This window comes from Sus scrofa, chromosome 15 (assembly GCF_000003025.6).
Source record: "Sus scrofa isolate TJ Tabasco breed Duroc chromosome 15, Sscrofa11.1, whole genome shotgun sequence".
Taxonomy (NCBI): Eukaryota; Metazoa; Chordata; class Mammalia; order Artiodactyla; family Suidae; genus Sus; species Sus scrofa.
The window spans coordinates 32,598,614-32,616,652 of NC_010457.5; the positions used below are offsets into that span (position 1 = coordinate 32,598,614).

At 49.9% G+C, this 18,039-nt stretch overlaps 1 protein-coding gene across 3 annotated transcripts in view; it reads left to right on the top strand.

Moving 5' to 3' along the window:
- DLGAP2 (discs, large (Drosophila) homolog-associated protein 2) overlaps nt 1,575–18,039 on the top strand; it is a 667,132-nt gene continuing 650,667 nt past the window's right edge. For 2 of the 3 annotated variants that reach the window (XM_021074622.1, XM_021074619.1), the window contains exon 1: nt 1,575–1,751. Coding sequence is in view for 1 of the 3 variants with exons in the window: in XM_021074619.1 (XP_020930278.1) it covers nt 1,734–1,751 (18 nt within the window). In the remaining 2 variants the exon portion in view is untranslated. The remainder of the gene's footprint in view (nt 1,752–18,039) is intronic. The other variant, XM_021074620.1, reaches the window with a different exon arrangement.

The following is an 18,039-nucleotide window of genomic DNA, read 5'->3' on the forward strand; positions in this document are numbered from 1 at the left end:
GACGGGAAGCTCCAGGGGCCAGAGACTGCCTCTCTGTTTTGCTCACCTGTTGACAGACATGATGAGTACTCAGTACAGTTTTCCCATTTTAGTTGTTTCTCTTGCATGAATGAATACATAAATGAATTTTTAAAGATGAAAGGATGAAGACAAATATGGAGAGGAGGAAAGTAAATGGAAAGTACATTTTAAAGTTAAAAATGGATCTAGAGTCTAGATTTTTGATTAAGGTTTGGCACATACAACTCATTGATTTCTGGAAGAGGAGACCAGTTGGAAGATAAACACCAAGGAGAAATGTGATTCTTCCAGAGAACAACTTCCTCTAGTTCATCTTGTATCTGTTCTCTCAGCAGTTGGAATTCTGCTATTAAACAAGCTGCAGTTGATAAACGTGAGTGATCAGTTATATGAAGAAATATGGAGACAGTGCTCTAGTTTAAATATCTTGGAATTTCTGGAAAAGATTGGTTTGTCTCATTCCAAATATTTTTTTGGTGGACTGATTCTCTTTTCCTGTTCCAATTACTGCCTATTTTCCCTATAAACTTGCATCTTAATTTAGCAGCTTTCATGTCGTTTATCTCATTTAAACGTCACAACACCCCAGTTAAAGATGTGGAAAGCTCCGTTTTGCAGATGTATTAAAATCAGGGCTCTGGACTGGCCCAAGGTCAGGTAACACACAGGGATAAGTGGGAATGAAGCCAGTGGGTCTCTGGTTACCGGTGCAGTGGCTTCACGCGAGGCCACAGTAACTTTCCTTCCTCCCTGGCACTCCCATCTTGGAAGGGCGTTTCCGTGAATTTAATCCCGGTCTATCAAAATACGGCCAAAGTCGCTAAATTTTCTAGTTCGTTGCAGGTTGTAGAACACAGTTTCTAGTGAACCAATTCTTCCCCATCTCTGGGCTGGTGTGGTCTGTGCGCTGCGGGGAGAGGATGAGCAAAGGCGGCCAGACCCCATCTCGCCCCAGGTTTCCCGACAGAGAGGACGCTGTTGCTGGGCGTGGGGAGTACACGGCGACCCTTCGTCCCTGCAAAAGCACAGCGGCACGTTTCTCTATGGGGAAGGGCGAGCGTGGAAAGGTGCAGACGCAGTTTAGGCACTCACGGTAGCAGGAGGGATACTCATCTCTCCGAGTCCTCTCTGCCACGTGAGTATCCCAGTTATGGAGAAGACTTTATCCGGTCCACGAATCCCTCGAGCGGTGCGCCCGTGTGTCACTCCTTCCAGCTCCCAAGCGGGTCGCTCTGTGCCAGTTGTTGGGGATGTGTGTCGGACGCGCGGGCGGACTTTCCAGAGCTGTGAGCACCTGCTCTATGAGCAGCGTGAGGCCGCTGCCCCCGGGGGCTGCTTGGGCGACTCCTCCCCTCAGCTGTCCCCGCGTGACCCGCCGCTCCCCGCGCAACAGTTGGCGTGTGCTCCCCGGGCCGTGCGCGCCAAGAGCGCCAGGAGGCCAGGCGGCAGGCACCGGCCGGGGTCGCAGCGCGGAGGCCTGGAGCTCCCCCCGGCGCGGGCCCGGCCCTCTCCAGATGCCGCCGCGCGCTGGCCGCCCCCCGTGCGCCGGTGCCTCCCCGGGCGCCCAGTGCGCAGGCGCCGGCCGTGAGGACCGACAGTGCGCCGGGCTCGAGCTGGTCGGAGCGGCGGCAGCTGCGAGGACCCGCGGGCTGACTGACTGATGGGCGGACAGGCCATGTCGTCCTGCACCTGCTGAACTGTAGCGCCCAAGGATGTCTGCGTTGAGGAAGGTGCGAGCCGCAGGGGCCGTAGCGCGCAGGGACGGGGCTCTGGGCGCGAGAGCCGTCGAGGTTGGGGTGATAGGGGCGCGGGTTGCCTGGCGGGATGGACCTCTGGGGCCCTCGAGGGCGGCTGAGTTGGGGGGGCGCGGGGATCCCGGGGCAGGGACCCCGGGGCAGCCTGTGCGCCAGAGCCCCGCACCCCGGTCTGCCGGGGGTGCGGGAAAGGGCGCAGAGCCGGGCGTCGCGGAAGGGTGGCATTCTCCTTTTGGCCCCGCAAGCTCGGAGACCCGGGAGTGAGCTCCGGCGAGGGGCTGCGCGCGGGGCTCTGGCTGGGCACCACCAGTGAATGGGGGCGGCAGGCAGCAAACTGCGCCCCCTCCCCCAGCCCGGCGCAGGGAGGGACGCCGACCGCCCCTGGGAGCCGGCGAAAGGAGCCGGGAGCCTGGGCTGCGCGCGGGGGCGCGTGGGGCGCGCGGCCGGGGGACGGGAGGGGTCACTTCAGCCGGGGCGCAGCGGCCTCAGCCCCCGGGGGGCTGGCGGAGCGCGCCGGGAGGGTGGCCGCGGGCTCTCCAAGTGGGAGCGGAGCGCGGGGGCTTTTTAGGGGTGGTTGCTAAGCGAGGCGCTACCCGGCGCAGGATGCTGTAACCAAGCCTCCCCCGGCAGCGGCTGTTGCCGTTCTGGGCTCGCTTGCTAACGATGGCAGGAGAAATAACGAGGATGTCATTATTACAGCCTGGGCGGCGAGGGGTGGGGGCGGCAGGCACGGGGCCGCCTGTGCCGGCCAGGTGGGTGCCCGGCGGCCGGCCCCCGGCTTGCGCGTGCAGCGCCGGGAGCCGTGGAGCAGAGTGGACCGGACCCAGAAGGGGCTGGGGAAAGAGTCGGGGGTGGGGAGGGGGGCGGCAGGGCGCAGAGCTCTGGGGCCCGCTGGTTTGCAGGTACAGGGCGGCGGGAACCCGCTCTGGGGGGCGACCTGCGTCGGAAACTCGGGAGCGGCTCCTAGGCTCTTGCTTCTCTCTGGAACGTGGTCTGGCCGCCTGCGTGTCGCTTCCCCCCACGAATGGCGACTCGGCCCGGCTCCGGATTCGAAATTTAGGACTTATCTGCGCGGCTGGCTCGTATCGATCAAAAATAAAGCGATCGGCAGCGAGCCCTTCCTGGGATTAATTCTGTCAGCGCGGGCTGTGGGTGGCTTTGGAGCCGGAAATGTAAAGCGCACCTGCTTTTTTCTGTCATCTGTGGAGGACTTCAGACAAGGACTTTCTTGAGGGGTCTCGGCCCCGGAGGGTCTTGGGGCTTTGCTGGTAGTAAGCAGCTCAGTGTCCTGGTGGACAGTGTGGTTGTAACTCGGGCCTGGTGATCCGTGACTTAAGGGAGACTCTTATTTGCGGATGTGAATTAATTGTATTAGTTATTAGAAAATACCCCAGCGTCTGGGCATGGCCTGAGGGAGCCCAGGAGCCTCATCTGAAAGGACTCTTTCATGGTCTCAGAGCTGACACCACAGAACCCTCTCCCCTCCCCCCCTACCTTGGAAGGAACGACATTTGGATTGAGTACATTAAAACACCATTTTTATTTTTACTTCCTTTATATTCTCTGAAAAAGCTAATAGGTAACCAAGGCAAAAAAAATGGTGAAATGATGAAAAATGATCATTTTTGGCAGGTCAAGTTGTTACTCTGGTGTTTTTTTAAAAAATGTCATTAATCAGGATTTTCCAGTAGCCAAATCGTCTTGTGCAGGCGGCTGGGTGACTCACAGATTTGGCTCTGAGAGTAATTGTAGAGTGTGTGTACCATTTCCTTTTAGATGGTGTGACTTTCTCATTGCTTGGAAGGGAACAAATTAGAATATTTTATGCCCCACATCTGGCAGCAGGGCTAGCAGGCTGTGGGGAGTTTGCTCTCAGGCACATCTGGGCTGGGAGAGTTATGGGCCTAATGAATGAAGACAGTGGGAAATAGTCCTGATCAAAGCATACTGCCCTTCCCACTATCACTTCTGAGTCCTTTCCCAGGTCAGAGTTCCATCATCGGGGCTTTCTTCTCTGTGATCACCTGTCCAGGGATGCCTGCTTTCTGTCTCTGAGCCCCTTCTGTCCCCCTCTTCACCTCCCTCCCAAATTTCCTCTGTCTTGGTTAAGAAATCCATAAGCATTGAGTAACGTACCTGAGCATCTGCCATATCAGACCTGCAGGTTACACTTTAGGTTAAAGAGCAAAATGAATTCTCCGGAAATAATCCAAAGTGATGAAGTAATTAAAGTTTTTCACCACAAAGATGTATTCTGAAATACACATTCCATTCAGCTTTCTATGCTGTTAATCATCCAAAGAACTTTGCACTTACAGTGGAACTGTCCAGAGTGGTGCTACTTGAGAGAGAAATAAACATGCACTTATTCCCTAATGTCTTTGCTTGCCTCAGGTTTCTTGTGCTGTAGATGAATTAATAACAATGTGTTTTCTATCTGTAGAATTTAGACTACTTTGTATGACTTCTCTCCAGTGTTGTAAATATGTCCTCCTATGACAATCTATGGCTTCTCCTATTTTTGTCTACTTCATTTTTGAAATTGGTGGAAATTCCATATTAAACATTAAAAGCAAAAAAAAAGCACTTTGGAAAATTTAAGTTGCATTGGATTCCAGATAACCCAGAATCCAACCAATTCTGAAACTAAATTCTAATATTTTAAAGATTATTAGAGGATCTGTTATCTGTTTTTAACAGAGTATCTTCCATCATGTGCCTACATGTGAAATGGAAGAAATGCTGTAATTCTTTTATATTTGAGGAAAAACTTCATGGTCTCAGTTACTTGATGAGTTAAGTGATATCACTTTGACCATAGGTTTTAAGGGGAAATTAATTAAATGTATTATTAATTGACCCTTGGAACGGGCATACCATGGTCATTCACTGGGTGCAATAAAAATAACTATGATTCATCATTTTGGCCAGATGGGAGTCATATTTAAAGCATTGCCAGCATGTTGGTTATAAAAGAATTATAGGCCACCAAACAGGAAGTTACTGGGCAAAGCATCCTCTGCAGTTAAAATCGTTTTGTTTATCAACCACAAGTTTACATACAAGTTGTTTTTATCATAAAACCGTAGTCTCAGCTGATTGCCAACTGTGGAGTAGGTGGTGTTGTCTCTGGGCACTTGTGTCACAAAGCCTGAGGACGGTGCCTTCCTGTTCCTTCACAGCAGACACTCTGGATTTTGGAGAGCTGAGCATCTGGGCTTTGGCATCGCGGATGGCGTTGAGGGGCACAGATTATGGTTTAACTCCTGCCTCTGCCTTAGCAGAGTGGTTACCTTTACTGTACCTTCTGGCCCAGGCTTAGCGCTAACAGCCTCAGGTCCCTGCAACGTCTGCAAGAGCACAGTCTGCAAAGGCAGTGGTGTCGGCAGGTAAACGGTGGCTCTTTTCTCTGCCTGGCCTGGCGAGGCCTTGCCTGAAGAGCTCCCGTCAATCAGTGGCTCAGGGCCCTCGAGTGTCCTTCCCCGTCCCCCATGAGGCACCACCCATTTCTGGCTGTTCTGACATTTCCCCCAAGGAACTTCAGTTGATATTGCTCTTAAGAGTACACGTCCCTCCAGAATTGTCTCCAGTGGTTTCCATGACCTTTGTTCCTGAGCCATCCGTCTTTCTTGGTGGATCTCCAAGGAGTTTGACTTACCAGACCCATGGCAGGGGGCCTCTGTGGTGTCGGCTATCTGGCCTTCCAGGACCACTGCATGTTGATTTCTTTGCAGAGTCCGCCTTGCCCACTTGCAGGGTTTGCTCAGAGGAGGGCACCCAGTTGTTTGAGAAAGTCAGGACCCCGTTCCTCTCCCAGGAGCAAGTGCTTCCTGAAAGAACACGGCATTTCTTCTGAGCCAAGAATGGTACATGCCTTTTGAGGAGAGGAAACCTTTAGGAAGTGAATTTAAAAGGATGTACGTCCGTCACCATGCAGCCTGAGGGGGTGGCCTGTCTGGAAAGAAAGCCAGTATCCAGGATGACAGGGCCTGGCCGTGGGTGGACAGCAGGGCCCTGGATGGACACGCTTGGTCCTATGATGTCACCGATGTCCAGAGCCAAGTTGGGCCTAAAACCATCATTACTACTTCATTTTCAGTTATATCAACCAGGAAATCCCCCTTTGAAGTGAGTTTCTGTCCTGACCACCAAATGGGATGTAGAGGTTTTTAGTTTCCCTAAAAATTTCTTTTTTCTTTTCTTTTCTTCTGTCTTTTGTCTTTTTAGGTCTGTACCCACGGCCTATGGAGGTTCCCAGGCTAGGGGTCTAATCGGAGCTGTAGCCACCTTCCTACAGCATAGCCACAGCAATGCCAGTTCCAAGCCATGTTTGCGACCTACACCACAGCTGACGGCAATGCCGGATCCTTAACCCACTGATCGAGGCTAGGGAACCTCATGGTTCCTAGTCAGATTTGTTTCCACTGTGCCACGACGGGAACTCCCCCTAAAAATTTCTTTAATGCTCTCATTGTGCAGTGACATTTGTTCATTGGTGACGTTTTTGTCTGGTATGTCTTTTTGTGTGTATCCACAGAAAAAAAGAAAAATTAAAATTAATCGTTGCTAAAAAAATAAATATTTGCAACCTATACATGTGTAAAATAATAGCAAAAATTGTTTTTTGGCCGTACCTGAGTCATGTAGAAGTTCCTGGGTCAGGGATCAAACCTGCACCGCAGTTCTGGCTTACACCACAGCGGCGGCAATGCCAGATCCTTAACCTGCACAGCAGGTGTGTGTTTTTGCAAACTCCTCTTTTCTACATCTTCCTCGAGTTTATCCTCTGAGACTTTGAATTGCAATGTCCCCCGAGGCATGTTCCCAGCCCTTTGAGACCACTGCTCAGTCACCCTGGGGGGTCCTTGGTGCCTCTGGGACCCTCCTGGGGAGACCATATTCCTGCTCTTGCCAAGAGAAACGAGGGAAAGATTCGGCCCCCCCCCCCCCCCCCGTTTCTTCCGTTGTGTTTTAGATCCTTTCACTTGGTAAATAGAGTGGATAAGCAAACCACAGCCAGCTGGCCCCTCGCACCCTTGAGAAAGCTGCCTCCCTTCATGCCCTTGCCTCTTGGTTCTCTGAGTTGTGGGTCTCACTAGATAGGAAACCTTACAAGCACATCAGTGCATTTGCCTGTTCTATGAAACTTTTGGCCCTTTAAAAATAATTTCCATTTTCTGACATTCTTTGCAATGTTTCAACAGTTTCCAAACAAATTTCTGAATATATTTTCTGATTCTATTAAAAATAGTACAGAATCCATATTATAAATAATTTAGAAGCTTTCACAAACAGTTGAATGTTGTACCTTCGAACTTCCATTGTGGCCATTGGGAACATTCCTGAGTCTGCAGTGAAATTGTCTAGATAATTACCATGGTTAGGTTCAAAGTCTTATTTTTGTTGTGAAAGATGGGTCACGCAGCTCTTTAAAGCAACTGAACAGCACTTCCTCGTCTTCAGTTTGTCCCCTTGTTTGTTCCTCCAGTGATATTTTATTAAGAGTCACAGCAGGCACTCACTTAAAAAAACCCCAGTCTTCTTCTGTACATAACTAGTCCCAGCAATTTCACTTCTGGGAATGTATCCTAAGGAAATAATCATGAATTTACAGGAAATTAGCTAAACAGATGTTCGCTGCAGCTTTGTTTCATAGTAAAATATTGGAAAATAGCAATAACTGGAGATTGGATAAATCCGTTATGACATAGCATATTGTAAAAAATTGCACATCCGTTAAGAAGATGAATGTTATATATTTATACTATGGAAGGGTGTTTATATCAGCATCGTGGTCCCCTTTCCATGAAGCTGCTCTTGGTGGAGCCCAGAGGGGCATCTGGAAGGACCCACAGCAGCCAGAGGGAGGGGCCATTGCCCAGGCCGTCAGCACCCCCAGAGCCAGGCACCCCCTACCCCCGCTGTTCCCTGAGTTGCCACCCAGTGTCAGGGCCTTTGCATGGCCATGGCGTGTGCTCCCCATCCGTTGAGGGCTTGTCCCTCTGCTGGGATCCGTAGGCTGCCATGTTAGAGACCCTCAGAAGCATTTGTGGGATACCACGGCACAGGTTGGCATCTAGTTTATGCTGGATCAGAATAGGTTTTCTTGGTCAGTGGTAGTGTTCCCTGAAAGGGCCATCCTGCAACCAGGCTCTTTCTGTCTGTGGCTCTGCCACCATCATCCTCATCCAGCAGGGAGAAGGAGGATCTGGGGGGCCATGGTGCTGGGCCCCTCTGTCACCTCATGGGAGGCAGGGAAGTAGAGGAAGGGGTTTGTGATGAATGGACTGTTTCTGTGAAGCCTTCCTTGTTTCATTTTTGGAGCGAAGAGACCTTACCTGCAAAGTCTCCAGAGGTCTTTGCCTCTCGTCCCATCGTGCCTGAGCACTGTTGGCGGTCAGTCGTACCCCTCCCGGTGAGCTGTGCCTGCTGCTCCTGAGGCTGTGCAGAGGAGGGAAATCCTGAGGGAGGAGCTAGCTTCCCCCAGAAACCAGGAGGGGCTGTGTGGTTACCTGCCCTCAGTGTCTACACACAGCTGTTCTGAACGTGTAGTTGCCTGGGCATGTAACACGTCTGTCATTTAATAATGTCTTAAGGAATCTGTGCGTCTGTGCAGTGAGGGGTTGCAGAGATGTTGTGAAGCAAATAGGGTAGAGAAAACACCTTCTGCTGACCTACTGGACCCCTGTAACTTGTCCACCTTTGGTCAGTCGTTCATCCAGCCGTCATCTGAAGGAATCCACTGGCAGGACCTGGACTGCTTATGGCCTGATGGGAAGCTGAAGATGCTTCAGGAAGATAAGATAAGGGTCTGGCAGGGGGTCTCTGGGAGCCTCTGTGGGCACCCCTGCCTTGCTCTGTGAGGTCAGGTGTCCAGCAGACTGCTCCGTTTCAGCCTGAGGTGTGCAGGGTATCTGGGCTGGGGGTGGCGGTGGGCAGGGCAGAAATATCCAGTCTTATTCTGTGACCCGAGGGGGAACCCCACCTGGCCTTTCCCCAGCAGGGCCTTGGGGTCCAGACTGGGGGGCAGGTGGGAGACACAACATCTTGTGTTGTCCCATGTCATGTCTTGTATTTTTTAAAACAGACACCATAGGGGTATTGGGTCAAAGCGGGGTCCGCGGTGTTAGAGTCTAGCAGTGTCTGCAGAGACAACTCAGATTATTAACTGTGGGCTCTGCCTCTGGGCGGCTCTACAGTTTCTCTCTGGTCTGCGTTTGGGATATGCTTTGGAAAGTATGTAGTTTTTCCCCGGAGAGAAGAATAGGCAGAACCCAGAGGTCTGTGTTTTATTGTCAGACTTGTAACACATTTCCTTGGTTTCTAGACCTTCTTGTTATTCTACTTCTGGAAACTCCTCTCCCCTATGATATATTTTGTTCTCGCATAGCCGGTGGGGAACTTGAGGCTGATAGGTGCTCTCATACATTTTCCTCTTTTTTTTTTTCCTGGTCATCTAATCTGCTAAATATTTAGAAATTATAGAGAAACACAAATTAATGACTTGGAAGCCACTAGTATCTCCATGGCCTAGAAATAATTACAGTTTATATCTTGCGTGCTTCTTTCCCATCTTACTCTTATTATTTTTTAAACCAATATTGGGAACTATCTTGGTTATTTTTTTCGCTTATATTCTTTTCTGGGAATTTGCTCAAAATTTCAAAATATTGGAGCTCCTGTCGTGGCTCAATGGAAAGAAATCTGACTATTATCCGAGAGGATGCAGGTTTGATACCTGGCCTCGATCAGTGGGTTAAGGATGCGGCGCTTTGGTGAGCTGTGGTGTAGGTCACAGACATGGTTTGGATCTGGTGTTACTGTGGTTGCAGTGTAGGTGGGCAGCTTCAGCTCCAATTCGACCCCTAGCTGGGAACCTCCATATGCCATGTGTGCAGCCTAAAAAGACCAAAAAAAAAAAAAATCAAATATTCTTTGACAATTTAACTGTAGTGTTCCATTGCAGTGTTATTCAGCCATTCCCCTGTTGCTCAATATTTAAGTTACTTACAAAAAATTTTTGGCCATTAATCTGTGATTATTTTTTGATGTTTTCTGAAAATAAAGATATTTTTTCTCTAGTAAATTCCTAGAAACAGAATTATTGAATTAATAGATGTATCTACTCTATTAGGGCTGCTGTAACAAATGACCACAAACTCAGGGGCTTAAAACAACAGAAAACAGAGAAGTCTGAAATCATGGTATCTCAGAGCTGTGCTCCCTCCAGAGAGTCCAGGAAGGGACGCTTCCTGTCCCTCCAGCTTCTGGTGCCAGCCGTGGCTCCCTTGGCCTGTCTCTGGCCCATCCTCATGGGCTGTCCCCTCTGCATCTGTGTCTCCTTCTCTGTCCACCTTGAATCTCTCTTCTGAGGACCCTGGTCATTGGGTCTGGGACATACCCAGATTACCCAGGATTTTCTCCTCATGGCAGGGTTCTTCATTTAATCATATCTGCAAAGACCTCTTTTCTAGGAGTTCCCGTTATGGCTCAGTGGTTAACAAATCTGACTAGGAACCATGAGGTTGTGGGTTAAGGATCTGGCATTGCTGTGAGCTCTGGTGTAGGTTGCTGATGCGGCTCAGATCCTTCATTGCTGTGGCTCTGGCATAGGCTGGTAGCTACAGCTCCAATTCAACCACTAGCCTGGCACCTCCATATGCCGAGAGTGCAGCCCTAGAAAAGGCAAAAAGACAAAGACCTCTTTTCCAAATAAGGTCACACTTTTGGATCACAGGGATTTGCATGGCAGCACCCATATGCAATGAGTACAAAGGTCCTATGAACCCTGAAACCGCTGGTGAATAGGTTTTTAGACCAGAGCTTCCCCAGCATGCTGCCCCCTCAACAAGTACTAGAGAAAAAGGACAGCTGATATGGCACAGGGCAGGCTTTTGTAAGAGCAGCAAAGGAAAGCAAGTCAAAAGAGGCAAAGGAAAGGGTCAGTAGCTTAGACCAGAGCTCATGGAAACTTTTCTGTGCCCACCCGAGCGGAGCTGTGAGGGGAGCCTGGAGCACCATCCTTTGCATCCTAAAAAATGGGCTGTACCTTTCATGTGCCAAGGTTTTTCATGTGTGCATAAAAACGGACTGGGAGGGAGTTCCCTAGTGGCTCAGCAGGTTCAGGATCCGGAGTTGCCACTGCCGTGGCACGGGTTTGATCCCTGGCCTGGAAACTTCCACCTACCTTGGGCACACCCCCCAAAAATTGGACAGAGAAATAAACACGAAATTAGTGAAGGGGTCTGTAAGCATCTGAGAAAAAGAACCACTAATGAATGGTAACAAAAATGCAAATTAAAACATCGCTATAAAGAAACTTATCAAATGAGTTATCTTAAAAATACTTAATGTCCACCCATTTTCAGAGCTGGACTTTCAAGGCATCCATTTGTTGGCCTCCTTCAGTCTTCCCAAATGTGCCCTCAGTGGCATTTTGTTGCCCGGCACCCAGTCTTTCCTGGGTTTGCTGACCGGAGAACCCTGTGTTCCAACTTTATAATGAAATGTAGATTTCCTGTTTCAAAGGTTTAATGGGATAGCATTTTTAAAAGAATTGAATCTGGCTAAATTTAGTGTCTGAAAAATGTCCAGGCCAAAAATAGCTCTATTCCAAAATATCTGTCTTCGGGCCCATGCTGTTTTCCTTTCCTTTGGAAGGTGCACTGCCGAGGGCTGGAGGCTTCTTCTCCCCGTCCGTCCCATCAGCACACAGGTGTCAGCAGCCTGTGCTCTCACGAGAGGGTCCGCATGTGCTGCTGTGTCTGTTACGCTGGGCTGTACTTGTCCGAGGTGCCTGGTGATGGATGATGAGGTGTCATCAGCTGCCGCCTCCTGCTTCTTCCTACTGGTCCTTATTCTTTGCTCTTCTGAAGACATTAAACGGATGAATCATGAGGTTAAAAAACATAAGGCTTTTTTGGGGGTTTCCTTTTCCTTTCTTCATTCTTACAGTTAAGTGTTACATTTCTTATTCAGTTGACATTTTTTGAAGCTTAATATTATTATCTTTTCCTTAAGAAATAGCATTCTGTTAGCCAAGATAGGGTCATTGCTTGATTCTTGTGGCACGAGGCTTGGGTGAACCTGGTGTTTGCTTGCCTATCTTTCATGTCTCCTGCTGAGGAGGAGGAGAGGGTAATGGAGGAGGTGATGGAGGAGATGGAGATGGAGGAGGTGATGAAGATGGAGGAGGGGGAGGAGGAGATGAAGATGGAGAATGTGATGGAGGAGGAGGAGATGGAGGAGGCGATATAAGTGAAAGTGATGGAGATGGAGGAGGAGGTGATGGAGGAGATGGAGATGGGAGATTGAGGAGGTGATGGAGGTGTTGGAAGAAGAAGATATGGATATGGCACCTTTCCATGGAATCACTGGCATGGCTCCCTTCACTGTATTCTCTTGTCACATGCGTGCTTCTAGTGTGGACAGAACCATCTGTCCTGTTGCCCTGTCATGTAGCCAAGAGGCAGAGGTGAGACTCAGATGACCCTGTGCTCATGCAGGCAATGGGCTGAGGTGCCCTCTGCTCTTCACTCACTGCATCCTTCATCCTCTGGGAACGAGCTTGTCTGTTGCAGGTCTTGAGCTGCTGGTCACAAAAGCATGTGAGATGCAGTCCTTGTCCTCCTGGGTTGCCAGCAGTGGATGCGGGACCAGCAGAGAGCTGGAGGGTGTTCCTGAGTCCCCAGGGCGTCAGGTGTGCACAGTGCCTGGTGTCAGCCTCATCCAGATGTGCACGAGGGATTTCCAGGGATTTGGGAAGGAGGAGGCATGTGGGTTGCTCAGAGCAGTGCTTCCTGTGGACACCACCAAGAAGGGGGTCTGGGTTCTCCTGAATTTATAAACAGGGGCTACAGGTGGTGGCCAGGAGGTGTCAGACCTATAGAGGCCAGTCCTGATCCCTCGTGATGGGCCCTGCAGGGTGAGGCGGCCTTGAGGGTTTTACTGCTGCGTCCTCACAGCAGACTCGTGGGGGAATGTGCAGGCTGGCTGGGGCACTGACTGCAAAATCCGGGGTTGCTGTCCCAGCAGAAGGCTTGGCTCTTGGGTCCCTGAGGATGGCCTCTTGTGTTCCTCTCAAGTATCTTATCCTTTGTTCAGTTAAGGAGACTCTTCTTCATCCTGTCTCCCAGTTACTATTTTTAGACATGTGGGCAAATCCGCGGTCACTCTATTATCGTTTTCTCCTAAACCCCCACCTTGAAGGAACACACTGATTGCAGAGGAGAGAGTCTTTTCATTTGACTTATTTGGATCAAGTATTATTGTTATCTCTGTCTTGTAAACACGAGGACAGAGGCCCAGTGAGCCGGGGGCCCTCGCAATGAGATTTGGGGCTGGAGCAGCATGTGGCTCCCAGACCCAGTCATCGGGGGAGTGAGGACACTGATCACTTTGGCGGAGTCTCTCCTCGGCTTCTCAGAACCTCAACTTGATGCATGTGCCTTCCCAGGAACGCAGACACTGGGGGCAGGTCGGGAAGGTGGTTCTTTTTCAGTGTTACTTCTGGGCTGATGTGGCCATGATCAATTTATAATTCAGCTTCGACCATCAAGACCATGAAGGCGTTTGGTCCGTGAGAGGAAGGTTTCGCCCCAAGGGCGCCTGGCAGCACTTCCTTCCAGGACCGGGGAGCAGGGCTTTCTTGAGGCAGCAGGGCTGGAAAGGCGTTTGGAAATTAGGGGCAGACTCTTGGGGAGTGACAGGCTCCCAGTGAGGCCGCCCCAGGGTAGGGGGTGCCTGGGAGGTGAAGGAGCCCCAGAAAGAGAATAAAGACCGAGGAAGTAACACCAGCCCAGGAGCTTGAGTTCCTTATTCACCCTCGCAAATGGTGTAGGTAGAGTTTATCAACGCACCAGATGGAGCTTTATCTGGCCTTTAAACATGCTTGTGTGTCCTCCAAGATCATCAAAGATGATAAAATGAGACAAATAATCATCATTTTCCTTGAGGCCTTTAAAAAGTCTGTGCAGAGGACATAGGATGTGTTTCAGGCTCTGCCTCAGAGGAGGGGTGGCAGCCTGTCTGTGTAACTGCAGCGGGAGGGCCTTGGAGACCCTGAGATTCACACTAACAGCAGGACACGTCCTCCAGTGCTGTTTGAAGTAGCCCTGCCTGTGGCTGCTGCCTCCACCTGGGGATACCCAGCCCCTAGCGGGAGGGGGAGGAGGAGGGCCTTATGGGGGAAGGATGGGGGGGTCAGGGGAAGGGCTTTATGGGGGGAGGGGTGTGGGGAGCTGCCATCAGGCCCTCCTGGGGAGGATGGGGTGCTGGGGGGCCTGAGGAGTGGGGAGACTTGAAGGGTGGTCCTGGGGGGTGAGGGGCACCCATCAGTGCTTTCTGAGTCAGACCTCTGCCAGCCCTGGCAGCGGGGGCCCCATGCTTCAGCCGAGGGCTGCAGTGACCCTCAGGGTGGCTGCCACCGCCGCTCATCCAGCGGCAGCTCATCTTCCCGATTTTACTGAGCAGTACTCCTGGGACTTTGCTCTGAGAGGCCTCACTGGAGCGCAAAGGGAGGGACAGACCCTGGCTGAGAAGTCAGGACCCCCGGCATGCCTCTCCCAGGGTCTGGGACCAGGGTGGGCCCGGTTACTTAGTGTCTTCCCTCTTCTCAGAGGAAAATCAGTGCTCCGGCTCTGCAGCCACAGGGAGATTAAAGGCGTCACCTAGAGTTCCCACCACCATATTATGTTTTTATTTAAAAATTTTTTTAATTTAATTTTTTATTTAAGTATAGTTGATTTATAGTGTTGTGCCAATTTCTTGTGTACAGTCTTACATATATGTATATATGTATAACTTCCCTTTCTCATATTATCTTCCATCACAATCTATCTCTTGAGACTGGATATAGGTGCCTGTGCTGAACAGTAGGACCTCATTGCTTATCCATTCAGAACACATGTTTTTAATCATCTGGTAAATCCCTCTAGCAATTTGTAATAATCTGGGTAACTTTGAGGGAATGTCTAGAAACTTGCTGATCATATGGTCCTTTGGAAGATAACTTTTGGGTGCACATCTGGTGGGTACAAAAGAGCATGTAATTTAGCATTTATTACTGATGAATTCATTTGTTTGATGTGTTTTCTTGTAAACTCCCAATGTGCCAAAACTGTGCTCGGCATTATGTATATTTCAGCAAATAAATGAGAAAGACCATGCGAGGGAGCTTAGTATTAAACACAAAGCAGTCATCTCACTTAAGTGCTTTGTGTTCCTATCTGTCACAGCTCTGAGGACTGCTTGGTATGCCCCAGTATTGGCTCTGTGACGGTGGTGGGGAGCCTGGGGTGGAGGGGGCAGCTCAGGCTCTGGACGGAGTAAACAGGAGTCAGGAGCGCTGATGGGGAGTCTTCTGGGCTTGAGGAAAGGGGTGCAGGGGCATCAAGGATTAGCTGGGGCTCCTGGCCTGAGCTGGTAGGGGTGCAGGTCAGCTTCCAGTTTGAAAGGTCCTCTGATCCGTTTTCAGTTAGTGGATGCAATTTTATGTATTTAAGAGAATTTTTAAGGCAATTAAAAAAATACATGAACTTTAACTTGCCATACCAGGCCTTGCTGTTTAGACGTGAAGGTTGGGATTTACTTTTTTCCTTCTCCCTGAATCCATATTCACGTCCAGCCCACCTGGACCTTCTGGATCATTGAGAACAGGAATCTGTTGGGTCGAACTGCTCAGGTGGAAATGTCCTCTGGTAAAGCTGCACATCTCACAGATGGGACCCCGAGGTTGGGCCCGAATTCCCTACTCCCCTAGGAGCACTCCTTCCCCGACCCACCCTCACCACACTGTGCTTGAATTAGGAGAACATTCTTGCAGCGCAACCCCCCCAGCACCCCCGCCTCCAGTCTCTCTCAGTTTGAAACCATCCTACACACAGCTGCTGGGATAATCTTTCTAAAGCCATTTTTATCATGTCACTTCTCTGCATGCTGTTTTCTGTTGCCTTTTGTCAAATCCAGATTTCTCCTTTCTGGCTTTCAGAGCTTTCTGCAAAATGCCCCCTTTCCTAGGGTTCTGTCATGAGCCTTTATGGAACGTTTGCCCCAAAGTGCTGCTCAGATTCCCTGTTGATGTTTTACGTCGTCTGCCACTGGGCCTTTGCACACACTGTACCACCCACCAGGAAGATTCTTTATCAACCTTTTCCTCATGTTACTTTTCTTTCTTGATCCAAGTGCATTTCTTTTTCCTGTCCAAGTCTGGAACCTCTTTCTTCTTGGACCTGACTCCTACAAATGCTTTCTCCCCTCAACTCTGACTGTTTCCTTTCCTTTGGGTTTCCTTTAGTAACTAGTTACTCACCTCATAACACTCAGAAGCTGTCTTACATAAGATACCTTAATCCAGCAAACCAGCCACCATCTAATGATTGGCCAGATTTATGAAGATGTCCTGGGAAATACCCCACTAGGAGCTTTCTTTTATGAATTGGCAATGAGGCAGTTACATGAGGTTTATTTCACACTGGGTTTTAGGCATGTTGTTCTGTAAGTTGAGTCATACCCGTGTTTCGTTGGCTGGTGGGATGTTCTGGCAGATTCTTAAGATTCCTAAGAATGATGGCCCGTGACTGGTTTGGACCTTTGGCCTTGGGTGTCCCATGCTGTGTGGTGCTGACTCATAGGCAGAGTGGTCCGCCCGCTGGAGGAGTTTATAGCCGTACACCACTCAATCTCAGATCACATGGCCTTGATGTAAAGACTGTGTGTCTTTGATTTTCCCGTTTTGGATGCATGTTTTTAGCAGGATCTAGATGGTGTTGAGATTGGGGGGAAACTGTGTGCAGCTCACCAAGCTTTGCCTGGAATTCACCGTGTAACCAGAGGCTGGCTCTTCTCTGTGCTTTTGGGCCAGCAGAGCCAGCATAAGGCTCCCCACAGCTCTGCCAGGGTACGACCTTGAGCCCTTGACCATGGTGCATAAGTCTATCTAGGCTTCAGTAACTTATCTGTGAGGTGAAGATGAAGGTAATTTCTCACATGTGGTTGTGAAGATCAAAGTGAAACAGGTTTCTGAGGCTGAGGGCAGCAGGCCCGGGTGGTGTGGGGCCAGGACCCACATCCAGGCCTTCCTTCAGCCGTGCTCCCCACAGACGTGGATGCCTGGTTTCTTCCTGAGCTTCATGTGCACATGTGTGTTGAGAGCACTTTTTACCACAGGAAGAACTGTATTTCTAAGTTAAACATTACCTATGTTAAAATTTTGAATCCAGATTTTCTTTGTTTAAATCTTACAACCTCTATGATTTTTTGATTAAAACATTTTATTTTTATTGATAAAAATACTGCCTGTATTTTTGTTAAATTAGAAATAAACAGCTTGTCCTCGGATGCATCTTAAGCCACACAGGTTTAACTGGGAACTTTTGAAAAATATAAGTGGAATTCCTGTTGTGGTGCAGCGGAAATGAATCCGACTAATATCCATGCTAGTTCCATCCCTGGCCTCCCTCGGTGGGTCGGGGATCTAGTGTTGCTGTGAGCTATGTGTAGGTCACAGACGTGGCTCGGATCCCGTGTTGCTGTGGCTCTGGTGTAGGCTGGCAGCTGTAGCTCCAATTTGACCCCCAGCCTGGGAATTTCATTATGCCGTGGGTGCAGCCCTAAAAAGCAAAAAAGAAAGAAGAGAGAAAGAGAGAGAGAAAGAGAGAAAGAAAGAAAGAAAGGAAGGAAGGAAGGAAGGAAGGAAGGAAGGAAGGAAGAAGGAAGGAAGAAAGAAAGAAAGAAAGAAAGAAAAAGAGAGAGAAAGAAAGAAAGAAAGAAAAAGAAATTCCAGGATTCCCTCATGGTTTTTTTGGCTTTATCTGTGGCATGTGCAAGTTCCCGAGCCAGAGTTGGAACCCTCACCACAGCAGTGACAACGCTGGATCCTTAACCCAATGCGCCACCACGGAGCTCCCTCTCTCAAGGTTTTGATCTTGATGACTTCGCCTTTAATTGGGTCTGACGCTGGCTGTGCGTGCGCAGAGCCCCCGGCCTGGCTCCGCATGCGCAGAGCCCCAGGCCTGGCTCCGAAGACCCCGAGTGGCTCCCATGTGTCTCCTCTGCCCCAGTGACTGCAGGTTTGTCAGGGGTGGCGGGGCCTGCTTCCTCGTTCTTGCCTCTTTTGGTGTCTCCTGGGCCCCGCGTCTTCAGCCCCCTCCTCTCGGAGGCTCTGTACTTGCTGTGGTTTTGGGGCTTCCTTTCTTCCTCTGCGTCCTGGCCTGGCACATTAGAGGGCTCGGGAGGAAGGGAGGCACGTGGGCACTTGAGCTTGAAT